Source organism: Urocitellus parryii, chromosome 9, assembly GCF_045843805.1.
Source record: "Urocitellus parryii isolate mUroPar1 chromosome 9, mUroPar1.hap1, whole genome shotgun sequence".
In the NCBI taxonomy this organism is placed as follows: Eukaryota; Metazoa; Chordata; class Mammalia; order Rodentia; family Sciuridae; genus Urocitellus; species Urocitellus parryii.
Window position 1 is genome coordinate 90012001 of NC_135539.1, and position 25041 is coordinate 90037041.

General features: G+C 35.2%; 1 protein-coding gene across 1 annotated transcript in view; it reads left to right on the forward strand.

Annotated features, from left to right (window-relative positions):
• Sdccag8 (SHH signaling and ciliogenesis regulator SDCCAG8) overlaps positions 1–25041 on the forward strand; it is a 228519-nt gene that overhangs the window by 128973 nt on the left and 74505 nt on the right. The window contains exons 15-16 of the mRNA XM_026390721.2: positions 14924–15051; positions 17197–17305. Of these exons, the coding sequence (XP_026246506.2) occupies positions 14924–15051; positions 17197–17305 (237 nt within the window). The remainder of the gene's footprint in view (positions 1–14923; positions 15052–17196; positions 17306–25041) is intronic.

Sequence of the window (25041 nt, forward strand, 5' to 3'; positions counted from 1 at the left end):
ACAAACAAACAAAAAAAAAAAAACAGGAGCTTTAGCTCACAAATAGCAAAATGCATTCTTTGGAACACTCCTTCTGAAAATTGTAATACAGACAGCTCCCCCAGGCACACTGTTTTCTCATTGACAGACATATTACCCTAATTAACTCAAATCCTACCAAATAGGTTCTACTGTAAGCCCCATTTTACAGTTAAGGAAATTGAGGTATACAGAGATTAATACCTTGACCTCACAGCACTAAGTTGTGGAGTTGGGATTCAAGCCTAGGCTGTCAGGCTTCAAACTACACTTTTATCCATCATGCTCTATTTCCTCTTAAGGTGGATGTTGTGAAAAATAGGTTCTGTGGTCAATTTCTTTTGGAAAGATTTATAACAAGCTGGTCATTTCTTCATCACAGTGCTTCACAGAGGCTTTATCATATTCTCTCAGAAAGGAATTTAGTTTGCAGTGTTTCTCATATTTATATTATGTATGGGAACTTTTCCATTAAATTTCTGTATATCTCTGAGGAATCAAGTTTTTGGGAATGTACTCTCAGAAAAACTGATCTAAGTTAACTGATATTAGTTAATATACTCTCAGAAAAACTTGTCTAAGTGGTAGGACCAGAAAATTATTGTCTGTCTCATTAGTGCATCAGACCCCCTGCTTCCCTCTCCCCTCTTCACACCACACATGTGGTTCACAGGAAGAACAGGGAGGTAGGTAACATTCCATTTAGAGTTACTCTGTACTCTAAAATGAGGCTGTAGGGTGGTGAAGCATTTTTGACCATTGCTTAAAGAGCAGCTGATGGTTCCCAGAGTCACCTTACAATAAATTTTTCCATATTTGTCCGGACTAAGCTTTTATGTGGTAATAGTGCTTGAAAATAAATTTGACATTTAAATAATTAGAGGCCAGTCTGTTAACTGAATTTAGACACTTTAAAAAATATAATTATTTGAATAAGATTTAATGGAATAAGATTTTAGTATGGATACTTGTATATATAAACCCTTTTAGACAATCTTCTGCCAGGAATTACTGGCACCAATTTAAAGTATGGGCCCCTAAATCAGACTTTGTAATAGATTTTACTTTCCTTCAACCCTCAGCATGCCAATCTTCCTCCCTTCTGTGGATCCTTTCCCATACTTTGAAGAAATGGAGCAACTCATGGGCAGTGAGCTCTACAAGTTGAGAAGTTTAGCGCTCTAATGTGTTAATTTTTCTGCAAATACACTTGGAGGTGCCTATAATTTATAATCATTTCAAGCAGCTTCCACCAGTGAATTCTATAAATAACCGTCTTATAATGATAACGATGACTGGAATTGGGATTCTTACTTACTGTCTGTGGTCCTGGCTTTTCCACTCCCCTCCTTTTTGGATTCTCTAATTATATTTCTTCTGACAAGTGAACTTCAGCAATTTTTATAGGAGTTTGAAACCATCCACTGGCTTATTTGTATTCCTCCAGGTGCAGATAATGTTTAGCAAGAAGTGAAAACTACATTAACTCACCAGGTGTTTGGGATAGTTTACTAAACTGGCTGCAGGTTGATTGACCAATATTGACTACTTGGTCCTATAGATGAAGTTTGAAAGGGGTAGTTTCCTACTAAAAACAAATAATGAATTATAGGAGGATGATTACTAGAGGAGAAGGAAAGAAATTCCTGGGGAATCTGTTATTTTCCAGTTAAAAATTATAGACTATCAAATGGTAAAAGGTTTTCTAACTATGTTTATATTCACTTATTAGTAATCTATAATCCACGTACACAACTGAATATTTTTTCTATAATTTACCAGCTTGGCTCTATGGAACAACTTTTTCCATGGTTTATAATTTCATTTTAAATATGAATATGTATATTGAGAGTTGTTCCAAACCAGATCCAATGGGGGGGACTAGCATTTACTTTGGGTGTATGTGTGCGCGCACGCATGTGTGTGTGTGTGTATGTGTGTGTGAGAGAGAGAGAGAAAGAGAAAGAGAGAGAGAGAGAGAGAGAGAGAGAGAGAGAGAGAGAGAGAGAGAGATAACCCAGGGCCTCACATATCCTAGGTAAACACTTTGCCACTGAAGCTACACCCCCAGTCTTATCATTTACTTTTGTATAATATGTAACTACTTCAGCTTTATCTATTCTCAGTGTTTTATCAGAATTATTTTCCTTTGTTTCTCCTTTCAAATAATGATGATTGGCTGGCTTAAATGAGAAACTTATCAAGGTTTAAAAATATCATTTTACTAGTTTTTGCTTTTCATAAAAATTATGAGCTTTGATTTCTTTGTGAAACATTTAAATTTAGCAGTTTTTGGAAATATGGCTATTTGTATTTGTGGAACATCAGGATTAAAAATGATGCTTTACTATATAGAGATAGGCAAAGGAGTTCTGCTTAAATTAGAGCTATGAGAAATATAATGGAACCCACAAAATACAATCCACATATGGAATTTAAATTTTCAAATAGCCATATTTTCAAAAGTAAAAGAATCAGATACAATTAACTTTAATAATGTATTTAACCCAATATGTAGAAAATAGTACTATTTCATCATGTAATCAATGTACCAGCTAATTAGAGATATTTTTTTACTTTTTTTCCCATAAGTCTTCACACTTGAGAATGCATTCACATTTATAGCACATATCAATTCAATTCAATCTATAGCACATATCAATTCAATTCAATCTAGCCAATTTCAAATGCTCAATAACCACATGTAGCCAGTGGCTGCTGTACTAGCTAGCCATCACAACCACAGACTTGTTATTCAGTTTTCCCACCATGCCCAAGGTAGATGTGGTCAAATTCTCATGAACCTAAACCCTGGTTTTACAACAATGGGAGTAATTTAATAAAACAAGAGAAGCATGTCAGCTCTTTCTTTAATGTTGGAGGCAATAGCCAGAACTCAACTTTGGTTAGTCCTTTTCAGATAAACCCACCACTTTGAGGAGGAAAAAGCGGAGGTTAGAGGAAGGTGTCACTTACCAGCCATTACTTGAAGAGCAGATGAACAAGAAACTGTAATGGCATTATATTATAACAAGTCTGATATCTTACCATCATATCCTTGACATGTTAAGAATTGTTGAAAATAAAATTGACAAGTAAATAGTTAGATGTCAGTCCATCAGTTGAATTTAGACACCTTTCAAATGGTGATCTAGGCTAGACAATACTGGTTACTTTATGTGGAACATTTCAAATAATTCTGATAATATTTAATGAATGAGAAAACTGAGGCTGAGATTGAGATAAAGTTCTGCTTTGACATCACATAGTTGCTACATGGTGGAGTCAGAGCTGAAGCCTGGGCTTGTGTGTGTACAAAGCCCAAACTCACATCCACTGTGCAATACCATCTACCCCCTGTAACTTTTACCAGTAAACAAGGAAAATTTTTATTTTTTCCTCAAGGCTGTTCATCTTTGTGATTATGATATTGTTTCTCTTTGAATAGCATCTTCTGGGAAATATTAATGATAAATTTAATAAGGTACTAACTAGTATTTTTGAACTTACTATGTGCCATTGTTATATTAAGAATATTTGTATACAGTATCCTCATAGTCATATAAGGAAAGGTATCATATTGACCCCATTTTTCTTTCAAGAACACTGGGTCATGGGGTATTTGACTCATTTAAGGCACACAGCTAGTGCTTAGAGGAATTGGGGCTTCCATCCCAAGCTGGTGCCCCAATTCCAGTGCCTGTTCTCAAAATTTCTTCCTCTTTGTGTCAAAATAAGTGACCCAGTCCTACTGACAGTGGTGGGATAAAGGGAGAATGGTTGAAAGTATGCTATCATTTTTGGAGGTATTTTAGGATTCCAGTTTATATTCCTTTTCTAAGGGCATGATTTCCTCAGGTACCTTGAGAATGAGTTTGAAGATAGATTTAGAAGAAGGAAGAAGCAGGCCATAAGGAAATGAAAGGGCATCTCTGCAGCTGTAGGAATGATAAGGACAAAGACTGAGAAATGGCTAGACAAAGAGGAAAATCCAGCAAATTCATGTCACTGAAGCAAAGGAAACAGGTAGAATATATTAAGAATATAAATAAGAATTATTACAAGCAAGTATTCCAAAGCCAAATAGAAGTAATGTTAAATCATAAAAAACTAAAGGGCAAAATGTTTTGATAAAGACCAACCAACTACCATGGCAGAATAATAGCTTTCTTACTTAAAGAGTAAGAATACTGAATGAGGAATCTGAAAACTTGGGCTCAGCTCAGTTTTCTGATCTGTAAACATAGTACTTTCCAGTTCCAGAGTTGGAGAGGTTACAGAGATGTCAACCAAGCTTTAAAAATGAGCTACTGTTATAATAGATAAACTGTGAAACCAACCTAGATGCCCTTCAATAGATGAATGGATAAAGAAACTGTGGTATATATACACAATGGAATATTACTCAGCATTAAAAGAGAATAAAATCATGGCATTTGCAGGTAAATGGGTGGAGTTAGAGAATATCAGGCTAAGTGAAGTAATCCAATCCCAAAAAACCAAAGGCCAAATGTTCTCTCTGGTAAATGAATTCTGATCCATAATGGGGGAGTGGGGGATGGGGAAAATGGAGGAACTATGATTGGGCAAAGGGGAGGGAAGCGGAGGAAGGAGGCTTGGGGCCAGGAAAGATGGTGGAATGAGATGGACATCATTACCCTGGGTGCATGTGTGACTGCACATATGGTGCAACGCTATATACAACCAAAGATATGAAAAATTGTGCTGCAATTGTGTACGATGAATCAAAATGGATTCTGCTGTCATATATACCTAATAATTAGAATGAATAAAGAAAGAATGAAAAAATGAGCTACTGTTATTGTTACCAATAAGTAGAAAACCCACCCCTAATTCCTGTATGCAAAGAAGTTGAAAGTTTAATTTCAGAAATAATGAAAATTCTACTGCTTTATTACAACAGTCTTCACAGAAACTTAGACGGGTATTTATTTATTTATTTATTTATTTTTTAAGAGAGAGGGAGGGAGGGGGAGGGAGGGAGAGAATTTTTTTAATTTTTTTTTTTTTTTAGTTTTCAGTGGACACAACATCTTTCTTTGTATGTGGTGCTGAGGATCGAACCTGGACCACACGCATGCCAGGCGACTGCGTTACCGCTTGAGCCACATCCCCAGCCCCTAGACGGGTATTTTAGTCATTTGAGACATAGTTATAAATTGAGATACAAATTTTAAAAAACCCTTTTAAGAAACAAATGACTATCACTAAGCCCATCAGATTTTTGATGTTAAAAAAACAAAACATGGTCTGGGGATATGGCTCAAGCGGTAGTGTGCTCGCCTGGCATGTGCGGGGCGCTGGGTTTGATCCTCAGCACCACATAAAAATAAAAAATAAAGATGTTGTATCCACCGAAAACTAAAAAATAAATATTAAAAAAATTCTCTCTCTAAAAAAAATTACTTTTTGATGTTAAAAAAAACTGATGATAAATTATAGCAAAACAACCAACAGAGATTATAAGCAGATCATTATTTAGCTGTGTGTTTTGGTTCCTTAGAAAAGCAGCTGAGACCTTTCTTGTAACAAATGTTTTCAGGTGCTTTCTAGTTCTAGTTACTGTGTTAGGCACTTAAAGACACAATGAACTAAGAACTAAGAACACTAAGAACTTGCTAGCAGAGGAAATATCAGTAGGAAGAGTGCCTACCTTATTTTAAATTACAAGCCTTCAGTATCAACAAGAGTTTGGTATATTTGGTGTAGTTTTCTTAAGAAAACAAAGACACAGTTAATATATTTTAGATATATTTCTACTGCAAATGGTCAGCATTCTATGGGTTCATACTTGAAAAATTCTCTCATTTAGAACACCTCACTCACAACATTCTAAAGAAATAAAGCATTACTCTATCATACTTGACAAATAAGATTATAAAAATATACATGATAATCATAATTCCCATAGTATATTTCTCAACAAATTTGATATCCACAAAGGAGCCAACCTGTTCAGAGCCTATAAATCAGATCCTATAGTAAAAGGTCCTATAAATTAATTTCTAAATCTTTTAAATAATAGAATGGAAGCTCTTCAATTATCTGTACAATTATAATGTATTGACAGGTAATATAAAAGCCACTATAATGTATAATGAATCTACTGATATCTGATTTGACTGATAGCAGAAGATCTAATTTGATATTGTCATTATTATGACTAGGAATATGTAGATAAGCTGATATTTTTCAGTAAAGAAAGGCAAGAATGGATCAAAGTCATTCATTTACACAAATCAGAAATGGAAAATTTCAATTTTTGGCAGTATGAAGATGCAAAGGCAAAGTCATGATCTAATTTATTTTGTGTAATAGCATATTTGTTCTTATTGTTTAGTCTGTAGAATTGGGCACATGATACTGTAAAATATAGGAGTGCTTTACTAGCTCACAGGAATTTTGCCTCCTATAATTATTTAATGATTGCCTCAGGCACCTCTGAGCTATTGAAAAGAATTTAAGGCTGAAAATTAGTGAAATGTGTGTTTTATGGTTGTTCAGTCTCAGTGTCTACCTATGGTATCTACCATATCTAAAGAAACCATTATAGAAATTGCTCTTACTATTGCTGTAGTAATAAGTGCTTTCCCTGCTTCTAATGTTGTCCCTTCCCCATCTGTTCCCCACACTGCCGCCAGAGTGATCTTTCTCAAGCACGGGTGTGATCACAACATTCCCCTGCTTAAAACCTTACATTGGCTCCCTATTTCCCTCAGGATAAGGGCCTTAAAAATAGATTCAAGTTCTGGCTCCTGCCTCCATCTCCAGTCTCATTTTTCTTCAATAATCTCCCCTCCACCAACTGCTCACTGCTGCCCTACAACATATATACTCCAGCCTCCAATCATGGCAGAACTGTTGCAGTTTTCCAAAGGCACCTAGCTGTCTCCTTTCTCTGGGTCTTTGCACATGCTGTCCACTTCACTTGTCACATTTTTTTTTTTGCATTTTTTTTTTTGCATCATTGTTTGGCAGATTACTTCTCATATTTTAAGCCTTGAAGTTTTTAAACTCCCCAATGGCCTCTCTCACTGTTCCCAGCTACTTCTTTAATCCTTTGCTACTTACCTGTATGACAGCGGGAATTTGGCCCTATTTTAACATTTATCATACTATCGTAGCTGTCCTTTTTTGGAAAACTCATTCATTGTATTCACTAGGTCATAAACCTTTTGGGGGTATGCCCTGTATCTTGCATTCATGTACACCCCCTTACTTTTGTGTTTGGCACAAAGTAGTTACTTAAGTATTTGTTGAATGAATGAGCATCACACTGTTTGATTAAACAGACCTTTCATGTGATGCTGTGCCATGGAATGGAAAGAACACTGGACTGGGAGTGAGAAGACGGGTTCCGGTTCCAACTCTGACACTTGCTAGCTATGTGGCTTTGAGCAAATCTCTTAATTCCTTGAGCTTAAAGTGTTTTCTCTGTCAAAGAAGGATATCTGCTCCATCTTCCTGCCTCCAAGAACTGTTAGGAAGAAAAGAGGTCAATGCATTTTAATGCGCCTTATAAAGCAGAAACCACAGACATGTGAGGAAGAGGCAATAGTAAGAGTCCATGGTTTTGTTTTAAGACCAGGATGTAACACAGTGGTACAGTACTCGCCTAGCAAACGGTTCAATTTCTAGTATCAGAATTAAATAAATAAATAAATAAAAGTGTAAGTAGATGTGAGTTGAGCAAGAATAATAGAAGTGGGCAAAACCCAGTCAAGCATCTCTTCCTTTGCCTTAAAGGTAAGTTTTCCAGTTATTTTAGACATACATAAGAACTTTTGGAGGGAAAATTATTTTTAGGGATGTTTCTGTGAAATATTTTTCCTTTTTATATATTCCTTTGAAAGCAGTTGACCTCTTTTCAGTTTCTGCTTTCTTTCTTAGAAGTGATTCATGTTCTGATCTGATAACTCATATTTCCACATTGCATTTAAAGTTCTGACATAGTTTGCATTGAAGGAAATAGAAGCAGTTTATTCTAGAAAATATGAACAATGCCATTACATTTTGCCAACTCAAGGAGGTAGGGATTAGAGAACCTAAGTGCCCTGTAGTTTTATTCATTATATATATATATTTTTGACCATACAACTATATAACAGGCTCTTGGTATACATTAGTAAGCAGAAGAAACGTCTCAATTCTCCATGTATTTACATTCCATGTAGATGCTCATATTTTTCCTAGGAGTCTATGACCACCTTGAGGCAGATGTGTTTTTGGTAGTTTTCAATGTTTTTTACAAAGATCAATATCTTTCTTTGAGAAGGATGCAACTAGTTGATGGTGTCTTTGTAGAAAGAAGTGATCTAATTGCACATGGGGCAAATGGGAAGGAAAAAACAGGAAATTAGCTTGGGATTTGCCTTTCACCATGGATAATATATGTATTAAATGACACACATATGGATAATTGAAATAAGAGTCTTGTTTTTTTTTTTTTACTTTGTCTCATTTCTCTGCTTTTCTGATAAATAAGAGATTGAAGCACAATAATTTACTCTGTGTTTTAGGGTCATATACACCCTGTAGTAACTTGGGAACTGAAGTCAAATTTTATTATTTCTCTAGGCCTTCATTTTCTCACATGTAAAGTGAAAATAATAAGGGAACCTACCTTGTAGGGTTGGTAAAGGGTTTAAAAAAAAAGAATACATGAAAAGAACTTATAGTAAATATTAATAGTAGTTTACTAAAATAATTAATTCTTTAAGAGGATTTTGTTTTTCTTTGCTTGAATGAAGAAGCCGAGTATTAAGGGAATAAAGTTACTTGTCTATGGTCACATAGATAATAAGGAGGTAGATTCCTTTCTCTGACCCTCTAGCTCTGTGAGCTTTCTCCAATTCTCCATTTTCTCTCAAGACATAATTTTTCTAGAACACAAAAAGAACCAACTGTAAATGTTACATATACATTTTTAAAAAGAATGAAGAAAAACAAAACAAAACTGTAAGCAAATATTTAATTCTAGTTACTAGTAGAATGGCCTTCCATAGATTAGCAATTTTGAAAATACTTTCTGGGTATTCTGAATTTGAATAAATGAATAAATATGTTGAAAATAATAGGAGTCAAATTTCTCACTATTGAGGAGGAGGAAAATTACAATTATGAAAATAAAGGAAACTAGGTTCTATCTATGATGTATCATAGTTGGAAATTTCAGGAGGAATGTATAAATATACATATATATGTATATATATATATAGATATTCAAATTTGTATACTTATATTTATACACTTATATGTATATTCTTAGCCTAATATTATCTAGTATAAGGTAACCTAGAAGCATCATGGTGGCAATGAGCACCACCTAGTGATGGATCTTGGTTTCTAAATACCATTCTCTACAAAAATGTGCAAAAAGAGATTCTTGAACAAATGCTGCATCTTGGAATCAAGAACAGTACAACATCTTGTTGGGATGAAAATCCACAAAGTGCACAAGAATAATTGAGATATATCACATCAGAACCAGTTGAAGTGTATCCCACTGCCCAAATCCAGGATAAGTTGAATTTACAAATAAATAATGACAGTAATGAATTATAACACACTAAATGAAGGAAAAACCCATAATTCTATGCCAATATCAGTAAATTAATAAATTAAAGGAAAGCTTTTCCTTACATGATGATATTAACTAATATAAATAGAAAAAAAGAGTAGAAAGTCATTGGATGTAAAACTAGTAGGTGAGAGTTTGATGAGGAATGATATTTGCATAGTCTCAGCATCCTCCAACAAAGTACTTATTAATTACAAAAGAGAAAGCAGTAACTTTACAGCGGAGAAATCTGCTAATATTTGGGACTAGCTCATGAAAGCTGATTGTGAGGATGTCTTCCCAATTTGTTGTTCACTTTGGTAGTTTAAAGCAGGCTATGGTGGGAAATCTCTATGCTGAAACCAGATGAATCAACTAATGAGGGATTTCTCTTCCCACTCCTGAAACTAGTTGTTATATACTTTTCAGCATACTGATGTGATAAAACTAACCATTGTTGGGATAAGCAGACAGCTGGGAGTTCCTTCCTGTTGTTTCTCTATTCCTTCAAGAATGATTTTTAGCTCATAAGCATGTTATAAATCTTCTCCAGATTTCTTTGGTATTTTGTTTTGTTTTTTAATGTGTGTGGTGCTGGGGATCAAACATAGGGCCTCACACGTATTAGGCAAACACTATGTCACTGAGCTACACCCTTAGCCTCCTCTCACAAGTTTTGTCATGCAGATAGGCTACTGTCACAAAGTACTCTGTATTATAATTTTAAAAGGAAACATCTTGTAGCCCAAAGGGTTGTATGTCTTATACTAGTACTTCAGACTTAAGTAAAATGGTTAATAGAGAGACATAGCATAAAGGAGGGGTGTCTTTGTCACTGCCACTGTAAGGTCTTGGTTCTCAGACTTGATGCAGTCATTGTTCCTGACCTTGGCTTATTATTGAATTTTAAAATCATTAGAAACTCTTGGTCCCTCAATCTAATTGTAAAATTTAAACTGCATTTAAAAAAAAAAAACTCTAACAAGTCATTTTTGCTCTTTGACGTGTGTATTTTTAAATGGCAAGTTTTAAAATAATAAATTATATGGAAAGTGGGATAATAAATATCATTGCAGCCATTTTTAGAAAATACAGTCACTCAAGACTATAAATAGAAAAAAAAGACTAAGTAATTGTGTATTTAGTATATGTTTGAGGCCTACCCAGTGCTGATTCACTCCTTCTGTGCTTCTACCAAGACAACATTGTCATGCCAGTACATGCATGGACTACAGGTAATATGAATAACTTGAAGAATAAAGATAGATGTTTCTATGCTAGAACATTTGCTCCTTTTAAAAATCAGCTTTATGGAGGTAAATTTAAATACATTAGAAGTCACAAATTTTAAGTGTTCAGTTACATGTGTTTTGACAAGTGATACAGTCATAGAACCATCATAATGATACAGAACATATCCATTAATTCAAAAAGTGTCCTTGTGTTCCTCCCCTTCTCCAGGACCTGGCAACACTGATCTTCTTTCTGTCACTCCAGTACTTTTCTAAAGTGTTTATGCAAATTAAATCATAAAATATGATTTGGGTCCTTGGGGCCTGGCTCCTTTAAGCATACTGCTTTTGAGGCTCATTTTAGTATTGTATGTAAGAGCAGCTTGTTCCTTTTATTGCTGGTATTCCTAGCATGCTCTTGTAAGTCTGTACTACAGTCTGCTTATCCATTTAGCAAGTGATAGACATTTAGATTTTTTCTACTTTTCAGACATTATGAAAAAATCCTTCAGCCCATTGTAATAAATACCAAGAAAGTCTTCTTTACTGCCATCACTTTTGTTTTGATTGGCAAATATGGATAACCACAAGTTTGGTTAAAAGATGTTATCAGCAATACATGGTGGTGCACACCTGTAATCCCAGCTACCGAGGAGGCTGAGGCAGAACAATCCCAATTTTGAGGCCAGCCTAGGCAATTTAGCAAGGCTCTGGCTCAAAATCAAAAATAAAAAGAGTTGAGGATGTCCCTCAGTAGTAGAGTAACCCTGGGTTCTTTCCCCAGTACCACAAAAATAAATCATCAATGTTTTGAGTCAGACCTGACAGAAAACCATTTGGGGGTAACTGGCTTAGCTATCCTTCCCAAGGCTCCCATGCCCAGGTAGAATTGATCTCTCATTTTTCTATCCTTTGATAGTTTTTTTCCTCTTGTACTACTTTTCTTGGTAAACATTTTACCATCTGCTATTTAATATCTCTCTCTCTCTCTCTCTCTCTCTCTCTCTCTCTCTCTCTCTTTGTGTGTGTGTGTGTGTGTGTGTGTGTGGGTATGTGTAAAAATCTCCATTTTGAACTCCCTACTAGGGACAAGAATTAGGTCTTATTTATCTTTATTTGACCCAATATCCTGCAGAGTGTGTTTCACATAATAGTCTATGATAAGTATTTAATGGATTGATTTGAATTCTTCTGTAGTCCTTTCCTCGGATACCTAAGTGATTTATATTAATTCTTTTAATCCATTATTGCATTATCTCTAGAGTATTATAAAATAAGTTTCCCTGAATAAAAATATTTTTAATTCTACCTTTGCACTCACTGTGTAAACTCTGAGTGCATTTTAAATTCTTTGTGGTCCTCACAGTGGTAGTTGTTTTTGAGCTATAAAGTGAGAGGATTTGATGAAACAAATTTGAAATTCCTTTTATTTCTAATGTTCAGAGGTTTCATTTAAAGCTTACCAAGCCAGAAAGAATCTGCAAGGAGAGGGAGCAATATAGGAGGGAAGGGGTAGGTGGATGGAGGTGGGATATTAGAAATATATCATGGTTGTATCTCATGATAAATAACATGCGTAGTATATCAAGTAGTGTGAAAATTGGGGAAGGATTCAAGAAACACAAGGTGTAACAACATTTGTTGGTAGAGGGGTCTTTTACATTGTTTTATTTTATGAAGAGAACTACAGTTGTGACAGTTCTTTTTTCTAGTGATTAGGCAGCTTCTCATTCTAAAACTTGATGGTTAGATTTCGCAATCCCTGTATGTTGAGGAACTGTAAGTCCCAGTTTGCAATGGGTATTCTCAGATATGACTATTAAGTTGATATGCTAATTAATAATACTCCTTTTCACTCTTAAATGCATATTGGTTTTGGACAGTACATTTTATGGTCACCCAGTTATTAGGGAACTAAGATCCTCAGGTCTGACTTGAACATGATCCAAGAGACCATAGTACCTTTTAAACCGATTCCTTTAGCAGGACCATCTCTACTTGGCAAAGCCATTCTCATCTAATCATTCTTTTCTAACATCTCTGAAAAATGTTCGCCTCCTCATCTGAGACTTAGATTCTCCAGTTTCATTTAAAGACTGCATTCTTCTTCTATCCCCATGTCAAGGGTGTAAAAACATTCAATTTTTAAACATTCACTGCCCACTTCCTATGTGCCAAACACTGAGCTGGACTCAGGGTAGAGCATGACAAAAGGAGACAGACATATAAACCAGTAATTAAAATGTGAAGGGCGCCAGGTGTATACAACATATATTGAGGTCATAAGGGAAGAAAAGTTTACTTAGGAAAGAGAGAGGGGGAAGAGGAGGGAAGAATTTTGAACTAGGCCCTAAAGGAATAGTATGAATGATACAGGGGAATTGGATGGGTGGGCCGGGGGCAATCCAGGAAGAGAAAGAAACATTTGCAATGATCCATAGCCAGAAAATGCGTGGTGTGATGGGAAAGGCAAAAAGTAGCCTCGTCTGACTATCCATTTGTTGCAATGTACTACTTTGGAACTGAGTGTGAGACAAGACCTTGGACCACATCCAGGGGGGTGTTGTTGTTAGAAGTACCAGACGGGACCTTATTTCACATTTAGCATGGACCCCTGATGATTCCATTTGAGTGAGGTGTGGGTGTATTTTCATTCTGGAATTTTGCACTACAACATTACCACATGCATTGACCAATTTCAATACAGGCTTTCCTTATGTTGCTTTATAATTAGAAGCCAGTGAATTGAAGTTCCACAGCGGTACATAGACTAGTAGTGATAGCTTTATGGAATTGTTTATTTTTAGTTTGGCAAAGGCTAGTCAGTAAATATCTCAATTAGTAAACTAAAGCAGCATGGATGAGAAATGCCCACAAGGAGATCAGAAGATAGAAATAACTAAGTCACTTAATTGAAGGAAACCCTCATAACACTCATATTTAGAGTTTGAAGAACCAATGTAGTGTGTGTGTGTGTGTGTGTGTGTGTGTGTACACACGTGCATGGTATATATGCACAGTGTCTTCATCTGCAATGTTGCAGTAATAAGGTTCTTTGTATTGCTTAGGTTCTAATCGTTCAAGAAGTTTCTTTATTTAAGAGCCAGTGTGATTGGATGTTGACCTAGTAGGATAGGTCAATATCCTATCACAGTGGGATGGGATATTATCTTTGACTATAGAAGCTTTTCATCCTGCAGTTTCTTTCAGTGTGACCCAAAATAAATTTTATTATGAAGTGCTGAGGAAAGTTATTCATTTTCATATTCATATTTATATTCACATTATACGGCCTGATGTGTGAAAATATTTAACGAAAACATGCATGCAGTGCTATAGAATCATTTACTGGCCTCTAGATAGTCTCCTTTATTATATTTGAGATTCCATTTTAAGTTTTGGAGGAAAACCAGAAGTGGCCTACAAAGCTTAATTTTAAGAATTAAGATTTTGATTGTCAAGCATGATGGCATTCGCCTGTAATCCCAGCAATTTGGGAGGCTAAGGCAGGAGGATTACAAGTCCAAGGCCAGCCTGGGCAACTTGGTGAGAGACTCTGTCTCAAAATAAATAAAAAATACTGGAATGTACATCATTGGTAAAGCACCCCTGGATTCAGTCCACAGTAATACAATAAAAAAAGAAAAAAGAAAAACAAATTTTTAAGGTTTTCTCAAACTAAAAATTAAGTCATTACTGTTGCTAGAATTCCAAGATCTTCAGGAAATACTGACCATTCAGAGGATGAAAGATTAATTGACAGTGCAAGTGAGAATGTTACAAAAGAGGGGGGAAAAAGGTATGTGTACTTTAAAGTTACAGTTATACAATATCATTATTCATTTATCATTTTATTTTAATTTTTAGAACTGTGTCCTTTTGTGCAAATAGAGTTATGGTGTGTATTCATATTGTATGATAGGTCCTTTTGAATTGCCCCCCTTCTGGTGTGGGGGTTCTATGGAAAGATTGTTGTCCTCTTATGCTTCACAATTTACTTACTACCTATGGGCTCTCTATGGTCCATAGGGGAGTGATGGAGGCCTGTTGATCTGCAAATTACATTTCTGTATGTCTCCTTTCTGTTTTGCAGACTGGAAAAAGATAGCATTCAGCAGAGCTTCAGCAACGAAGCAAAGGCCCAAGCCCTTCAGGCCCAGCAAAGAGAGCAGGAGCTGACACAGAAGATACAGCAAATGGAGGCCCAGCATGACAAAACTGGTAGGTGGTAAGGAAAGATTAGAGCCTGGGCACTCGCTCACAAGCCAGGCCCACGCCTTACTGTGAAATGACATCAGGAACACCTGTAACCTTTGGCTGGCCGAAGGGAGCAGATGCTAACTACACCGGAGATTCCGAATTACATATTAGTTAGCGTTTAAAAGAGAAAATGGAAAGTATTGCCCACTGTCTGTTGATTTCAGAGTGCTGCTCTCACATCTGTTGCACCATCTGGATTATGAGTTTATTTACCTGTGTTCAAGAAACGTAAAGCTGAGAGAGACCACAACAAAGTAGAAAAACAAAGGGCTTGTTTTTGGCTGGGTTTTCAGGCACACATGTTATATAAAGAAAATAGCATCAGAAGCTCTGCGGGAAATGCTCTGAGCTTACAGTTAGAGTCTCCTGAATAGCATTGAACAGTTCCCACAGTACACACATTATAGCTACTCTAAAAGCCTAATGAGTTTGCTTCAGCATCCAAACTGGAGAAAAGCTTTAGCCATTAATCGGTTCTTAATTCACTGTCGCAGCTGGATGTAATTCAGTGGCTCCAAATTGATATGTTCCTTTATTTAATCTTTGCAGCTTCGAACATTTTTAGCATTTGTATGATTTCCCCACCTCCCCCAATCCAATCTAGAGTGATGTTTAATCCTTTGCATTCTTCAAGTTCTCACAACTGCTGTTAAAATTCACTAATACAAGGCATTGACCACAGCTGGCAGCTTGGCTAAAAATTGCCATCTTTCATCACATTGGCACTATTCTGTAAACTGAGTTGGCCAGTAACTCTTTACCTTTAATTTGAAAGTAAAATGCACTTTGAAAATAGGCAGTTTGATTTGTTCAGTTGGAGCATTATGTAGTTCCTTTCACTTTTGAGTTGTGTGTTCACAGACAGTGTTAGTCAAAACAAGACAGTGTCAGTCATTATAATTCCACACCACATACTCCACGCTGATTGTACTATTAAAACAAAAGTTTAATTGATCCTGTCTCTTCCAGAAAAATGTTGCTTAATTTTAGTGCCTTGATTTATTTTTGCTTTGTGTGCTATATGCTTTTTGCCAATCATTAGCTAAAATTAAAAAGGAATAAAGGATCTATCACAACTTACACTTAGAGGTAATTTTCACAGGATTTAATGTATATTGTATTTGATGACACGGTACAAAATTATTTCCTGTCTCATAGGTGGAAAACCACTATCATGAAATTTATTAACTTCATTAACTTTATTAAACTTATTAACTTATTAAATTTATTTACTTATAAAGAGGTAAATGTCATATTGACTCACGAAATTCCCTTCAGCACTTTCAGTAGAGATTTTCTTTTCACCGCATTTGGCCGGAAGAAATGAAAATTCACCAGATTCATGTAAATCATGTCACTAAAAACACAGAGGAAATTATAGGATAAATTATTGTTGGCCCCTACTGCTAGCAGGCTCCTAGTGATTAAAGAGTCTTGGGCAGAAAATGAGCATTAGATAAGAGTTTTTAAGCTGTTAAAACCACCTTTAAATCACTTCCATTTATTTTGCACACTCAATTTCTTTGACCAAATCTTCATGGAAGCACATACTGTTGACAATAAGATCAACATTCTAAGGAAAATCACATAGTTTATCTTCGTAATTAGGAGAAGTATATCCAAGATTCAAGGGGGAGGGTGTGAGTAGTAAACTATGTGCATAAATGTGAAACATAAAGCACGAGTTTCAGTGTAAAAGAGAATTCCTCGATTTTAGTTTTGAATTATCTGGTTGTGAGAATTTTGACACTGTTTATGGTAGCATTGTCAAAATAAAAATATAATATCTTGCATATTACAAAGATATAAGCATCTATGACTCCACTTGAGGTATTTGACAATTTATGAACATGCTGAAATGTTACTCTAAGCTGATATGATCAAAAATGTTACTGGTGTATAATTTTATTATGAAAATAAATGTCTCACAAGATTTAGTGTCTTACCAGTTGACAGGTCCTTTAATTTAGGACATTGAAAGTATTCTAGTGACTTCTAGGAAATATGTAGTGAGCTAACGCACTTTACCACTCTACATATGGAAAGCCCTGCAGAGCTACAACTATAAACATCTTATGTTGTTGGGGATTTATTGTTATTTTCTAGAAAATGAACAGTATTCATTGCTGACCTCCCAGAATACATTTTTGACAAAGTTAAAGGAAGAATGCTGTACATTAGCCAAGAAACTGGAACAAATCTCTCAAAAAAGCAGGTAGGTAATGTTGTATAATATTTTCAGAGCACTGTTTGTTTGATTACTGTAATTTTTCTTTAAAAAACAGCATTTCTACTATTATAATCTAATATTAAAATTAGTTATCTGTTGATATAAGTTTTCTGTGAAAATATTTTTGTATGTTTTTTCTTAATTGTTCATATAAACACTTTAATGTTTTCCATTATTTTGTATACATATTATTACCTGACTTTTTTAAAGTTTAGTATTAGTATGAAATTTCAGAAAACAAAGCTTAACATAGTAATTATTCTAATAAAGAATGCAGATAAACCAAGCAGTTTAAAAATCTTATGTTGATACAGCTAACAAATTTTAATCTATTACTATAATTTTGCACAAACACACACAAAAAACCTATCTTTAGGTCAAATAATTAGGGAAATTGAAAAGACAAAGGTGCTTCATGTACATTATTTAATTCTCACAACAGCTTGAGATAGGAATTATTATCTTTTTTATAGATAAGGAGACAAAAACTGTGTAACTGGTAAATGGGAGAGATAAAATTCTAACCTAGATCTTTCTGGTTCTAAAGTCTCTATTACAATAATTATAATATTTTACATCTAGTACTTAAGAATCCTCAGATTCAGTGGATTTGGTGGTTCTCCACTATAGTTCTACCTACTCCAGAGGCTAAGACAAGAGAGTTACTTGAGCCCAGGAATTTGAGACCAGCCTGGGCAACACAGCAAGGCCCTATCTCTTAGGGAAAAAAAAAAAAAAAAGAAAGGGGCTGGAGCTGGGGCTCAGTGATAGAGTGCTCGCCTGGCATGTGTGAGGCACTGGGTTTGGTCCTCAGCACCACATAAAAATAAACTAAATGTATTGTGTCCACCTAAAACTAAAAAAGTATATATATTAAAAAAAAAAAGAAAAAGAAAGAAAATTCAGACCACAGTGGTGATGGGGAAGATTAGAAGGAAAAGATGACCTTTAAATTTTCATGGAGAATTGCTACCCTTCCAGCCAAGGTTAACCTGTCCTCTGTGCCTGTGGACCCTATTTTTCCTCCTCTAGATTAATTTACCCTCTACAAGTCTAGTGAATTTAAACCTTGGCACTTCTCCACTCCTCTTTCTTCTTTCAGCTCCTGACCTAAAGTGTTTTCCTCTGTATCTGACACATAGGTGGCACCCAAAACATATGAATGAATGAATGAAACAAACAAACAGGTGTGTTTTTACCCCCTATACCCTGATATGCTTTCTGATATCTACCTATTCTTTTGTGGATGGCAAGCAGGGTGCAAAAAAGAACAATTTGGAATTCAGAAAGAACTAGATTTGAGTCTTAGTTTGTCACTTAGCTGTGCAACCTTGAATATGTTGCCAAATCTCCCCAAAGCTCAGTTTCTCCGTCTGTAAAAACATTTCCAAAATCATGTTGCAGGATTGTTGTGGGAATTCAGACAATATATATAGAAAAGCAAACATACTTGCATATACTGTCATCCCTCAGTATCCAAGGGGGATTGGTTCCAGGACCCCTTTAGATACCAATATCTGCAGATGCTCAAGTCCCTTATATAAAAAGGCATAGTATTTGTATACAACCCACATAGCATTCTCCCATATACATACACACACACACACACACACACACACACACACACACATGCAAATCACACTGTTAACATGCAAATCACACACACAAACACACACACACACACACGTGTTTTTTCATTGCTGGGGATCAAACCCAGAGCCTCACACGTGGAAGGCAAATACTCGTCTCTGAGGTATTGCAAATATTATAGAGCTGATTCAAAATATAAAAAAAGAGATGTGGCCCTCTTCAGTATGCTTTGATTCATCTGTATAATACTTGCAATACCTAATACATAATATATAAATGTAATGCTATGTAAATAATTATTACACTGTATTGTCTAGAAAATAATGACAAGGAAATTGTGTCTTTAGGACAGACCCAACATTCTGGTCTGTGGTTGGTTGAATTTGTGGATGCAGAACCCGAAGATAAGGAAGGCTTGGCATGTGGCAATACACACTAGCTGCTATTGTGTCACTGGTGGCATTGTTTTAAGGGTCTTGACTGGTAAATTGGGTAACATTTCACTAGCTCTTACCCTTGCCAGGGAAGTTCTGAGTACATTTTCTGACAGATATAGTGCCAGAATCACAGAGAAACCCTTTTTAAGAGTCAAACAGCATTAGTAAAAAGTGGATCTGGTTGTGTTAGAGGTCAAGCTTTCGCATCTGGTTTGGTAAAATTGTTGGATTAAAATAGTCACCTGTTTGTAACTTTACAAGTTAATTCAAAAATAAGGCCTGAAAGTTAGTAAACAGTTGGTGAATTGCTATGTAGTATTTTTAAAATTTTAAGTGCTCACAAAATTTACAAAAAGTGCATTTTGTGTGTTTCACAAGAAAGTAGTAAGTAGGATAAATTGTGATTTTTGGTTTGTCTGTTTGTTTGTTTGCTCTTAAGTTTGTATCAATCCAGTCTCATTTCTCCCTGGATTCCTACTATGACATTTTCAAGAATTCATTCTTGCCAAATTTAACATTCCATTTTGATGTTACCTTCTGCTTTAAAACCATCTACAGAACTTGAAGGCTCAGAGTATTTCTTTTTAAATAAAAAATTATAAATGTAATAAGAACTGAAGAAGCCCTTGATGAGTATGCTTTGCATACCCTGTTCCAAACTTTGATAAATAATTTCCGTGTACTTTGAGATGAGAAAAAGCCTGGAGTTTCTAAAGTTTGGTCATTGTGGAATCTGAGTCTCCACAATAAATATCTAATCCATATGGTAATTTTGATCCCAATTTTCCTCAGAGTACCACAGTAAACTTTTTCCTGAAAGTAAGTGTATTTATTTTGTATTGATCAGTAATTTAAAACACATATTTTAACTCTCCTTTCCTTGCAGCAATATTTTTGAGTTTTATGTTATTCAAAATGCCATAAACAAATGGATTCCTACCATTTAAATAAGCTTTTTTACTCACAAATCTCATCTTTTAACAAGAGCTCATGCAAAATCGCTAGAAAAGCTGAAAGCCTGGGCTCCTTGTGCCCATAAACTCTTACTCTCTGCTTAGCCTCATGCTGGGCTGCTCTGTGAAAATGTTTTGAAATGGTATCTTCGTGTGTGTCTGTTGTCTGTGGTTTCTCCCCCAAGTAGACAGTAAGTCGCATTATAACAGTGAGGATTACTTCTGTTCTCTGGAAGCCTCCATAGCGATTTGCACACACGGTACTTTCTGCACTGTGTGTATTCCACACTGTGCACGTAGTGGTGTCTGCAAGCCCAGGGTTTGTGAATGGCACATCCCATTTTAAAACTAAAAATGAAATGCTGATTCTGTAAATTTTTTATAGCTTGTTTTTGACCATCAGGCAAGAGGATTAATTCCATTTTGCTTTTAATTGGCACCAGGCAGACATTCTCGCTGATTTTAGTTGAAGCTCACATAAACTTTAGCTACCCTTCCGTCTGTATTCCCCAGTACTCCAGGAGCTTCTTACAGTTATGGGGTTGTTTTTGAAGGAGGTAAAGGGAGATATTTCAATATCTTGGTAAAACTGTGATCTTTCTTTATCAAGTGAAGGAAGTGTTCCTTCTCCCCAGGCGCTTAGATGAATAAGCAGTAAAATGTTAACAGTGCGATTTGCATTGCGGATTAAAACCTGGCCAGGGAAGAGCTCAGAAAGGTGGACGCTGGCTGGGAGTGAGTCTCTGCCAGCCTTGAAGTGCATATGATATATGCTGGAGGTCAGCTGTGTGCTAGAGCTCAGCCTTTCTCCCCTTGCATGCTGAAAAGGACTGAAGAGGGCACAGAACCAGCATCTACGCGGTTTTGCCTCTCTTCTTTCTTTTCCGTCATTGTCACTTTCTGGGTTGCTAAGCTTGTGGATTGATGTCTAACACTGCCCATTGTGTATTTGTGATTTGCGTTTTGTAATTAAGAGGAACAATGGGAGTCCATGGGGTCTCGTTATATATAATGGTTGGTTTAATTTGTTTCACTTCTATCTTGTTAATTGTAAATTGATCATTAAGATTTGAATTCTAATCTGTCACCAGGGTTGTGAGTATTGAGGCTAGAGCAATGATCCTGGTTTTAATCACTGATGATGAGAAACAAATTTTATAATTTTTGTACATATTGCAGTTCATATATTTTAACACTATATTTTATGATGTTATAAATATTGTTAAATGACTTTTAGTGTAGTTTTACTGTGTGGACTATAATGTATAAATTATATTACTGTTTTGGCAACAGTAGGTATCCAACTGTGTGAGTTTAATTGAAGTAAAGAACACACACCCGGTTGAACTGTTTTTTTCCTCTTGCGTGTTTAGATGATGTTAGGTTGGGATACCACAAAAATTATGTTCTGCAGGAGGAGACTGATAGTGGCCTTCTGCTGATTATTACCAAAAGTCAAACCAGAATCTGAAAATAAAAAATGAAGATGTCCTATTTTCCTTTTAAAAGCAATTATCCTTGTATTCTAAATTATAGTAGTAAAATATCTTATATTTCATGCAAATGCACTTACATAATATAAATGGTATGTAAAAATGCAAGGGAAAGTTTATGCTTCCAAAAAGCCAAAAATTACCTAAATTTTCTATGAAAATGAACTGGAGTCAATTATCCTTTTATATGAGACTAGGATAATCACACCACAAATATATCTCTAAATTAAAATAGAAACTTGTATGTTTACTCTTTGAACTCTGCAACTTAGTAGTTATATGGCAATATCATGAGCTCTACATAGGTAAAGGATATGCACATACACATATACCAAATTTTTATTGAACAATGGAAATTGCTATGAAATTACCATTGTAAGTAAAGAAAAAATACAAGAAATATTCAAAGCAAAAAAAATTGTCATAACAAAGCATGTTATGGAAATATGTGCTTTACAAATAGTATTTTTATTTTTGTGATTATGTAACACACCTTCAGTGTAGGAAATTTGGAAAATACAAAGAAGAATTAAGGAAAAAAATTTCCTGAGCCATTAGCAGCCAGAAATAACTATTATATGCTTTATATCCTTTTGACATATTTCCATTTAATCATTTTCCATGTGTATGTAAATGTGTTATGTGCATACACATTTATATTGTGATTGAGATTATGCTACATGTACATTTTGCATCTGCTTTTCACTTAATATCTCATTAATGAACATTTTTCTACATCAGTAAATACTCTGGAAACAAAACTTTAATTGAATCATTTGTATGCATAATAATTCATTAGAGGGGCTGGGGATGTGGCTCAGGCGGTAGCGCGCCCGTCTGGCATGCGTGCGGCCCGGGTTCGATCCTCAGCACCACATACCAACAAAGATGTTGTGTCTGCCGAGAACTAGAAAATAAATATTAAAAATTCTCTCTCTCTCTCTCTCTCTCTCTCTCTAAAAAAAATAATAATAATTCATTAGACATTTAAGATGTTTCCAATTTTTAGCTATTCTGAATAATAATGTGACAATAACTTTGTACATAAATCTGAATTTTTGATGATTCCCTCAGTAGAGATGCTTAAAAGGGATTGCTAGTCCAAAGACTATGAATCCTTTCAGTGTGTGTTACTTTGCTTAAATATTACACTAAATTCTCCTCAGCATATATATATAACCCATCTGAGTATGTGACATTAAAAAATGAGAGATGAAAAAAAAAAGAATGAGAGGCAATATAGCACAGTGGGTAGAACTACCTACTCCTTTAGAGTTGGATAGACTATTATTTGTATGTGAGTCTGGCTATTTGCCATTTGGGTAACCTTAGGCAAATCATTAAATTTTGTATATACCACATGGAGAAAAGGAAATGAACAATTACCTTATAGATTAATTGAGATCACTAAAGAATGAATTTCACTATCTGGTATAGTCATATAATAAATTTTTATAGTAGTATCTGGTTTTATTATGAATTTCTTTGAATAAAAATAAAAGTGAATATTTTATAAATATTTGTTGACTATTTATGTTTTTTCTTCTGTAAATATTTTTCATATTCCTTGTACTTTCCTGAATTGTAATTTTGTTGGAGTGAGGTTAGCACCTTATTTAAGTACTATGATCAATCTATTGATAGATTTCCAAATATTATTGATAAGTTTCCAGATATTGGGTTGTAGAGCAAGACTTTTTTCTCACACCAACATACATTTTTCAAATATATGATTTTTATTTGTAAAAACTTTATATTTTATATTGTAAAATATTTTGTTGTTGTTGTTTTAAAGTTCCAATTCTAACTGATAAAGTGCCACCTAGCAGGTGTGAGAAGATGGTGGCAGTGGGTAGTGACTTAAACTTTAATAAAATGAGGACAGGGATATAATTTTCCTTGAATATATGTCTTTTTGATCTTCAAAGTTTGAGACTTGAGATCATCATCTAAGATGCTAAAAACAGCATATTTCCAGAAGTACATCAGTTATCAACGGATGATATATCTGTGACCCCAATGAAATTCTTTAAAGCAGAAAGGAAATTGGGATTATTGTACCTGATTTAGTGCAGTGGAGAAAGGTGAATCTTAAGTCTTTACAGAGGGGGATCCCTGTGTACAAAATAAAGTGATCTTCTCTCAACTTCAGGAAAACTTGGAAGATAGGGGCTGAAACCAAAATTGACAATTCCACCTCCACCCTGTGCAGCCTGGTGACTGCCCCTCCTCCACACAGAAAACTAGGGTTTTCCTCTTTGAAGAGATTAAGCCCAAGAGCTCTGATTATAATAGGGCGCTGAAGTTAGAATAGAGGGATTCAGAAAAGGTATGCATTCTGAAAGAGAAAATCTTCACCCTAATTTTCACCCAGTTCCCAAACCACAGAAGTCAAGGTTTCACACAAGAGCAAGAAACTCGAAGTTCCTTCTGTTGAGAAATAAAATGTCAATAGTGAAAAGAATGACATATTAATTAATGTTTGGGAGTCTCCTATGGGGAAAGATAGCTTGACACTCAATCAGCCTTTTCTAAAATTACACTGGTTTGGAGAAAACAACTGTACACAAGTGTACATGTAATCATAATATACTATATTGGAACGCAAAGACCAATATTTAAGTAGTTTTTATAATGTTAATACTGATATTATTACTGAAATACTGGTAATTGCATTAGAAGCTGGGAAGGAGGCATATAAAGAGTCTCATCTTCATTTGTCATAGGTCACTAGAATTTTTTCTTTACTGATAAAACAAGAGTTATGGAATGAACACACCTATAAATATAGAGATAAACACCAGGAAAAAAAAAAAGAGCTTTACAAAAACTAATAGTATTCATCACTGCTTAGTTTGATTGAGAGGTCTCCAGGCAGGAGACTGCTGTTTCTCATTATTAGTCCACTTAGAACGTGTATTAATTAGGGTTCTTTAGAAAAACGGAACCCACATGATATCTGTTGTTCTACCAATCAACAGATCAATCTAACTCTAAGTCGATCTAAATGATAGGAAAAAAAGGTTGATTGATTTAAGAAATTTGTTGCTACCATAGTTAATGGAGGCTAGGTAAGATTGCAATCTTCAGGATAGACAGGCAGGATGGGGAGCCCAGGAAGAGATGTGGTTCACGTATAGATGCCATCTGCTGGCAGAATTCTCTTGCTCCTGACAAGTCAGTCTTTGGAGGAGTCCTTTCCACATTATGGAGAATAATCTGCTTTATTCAAAGCCCACTGATTTAAA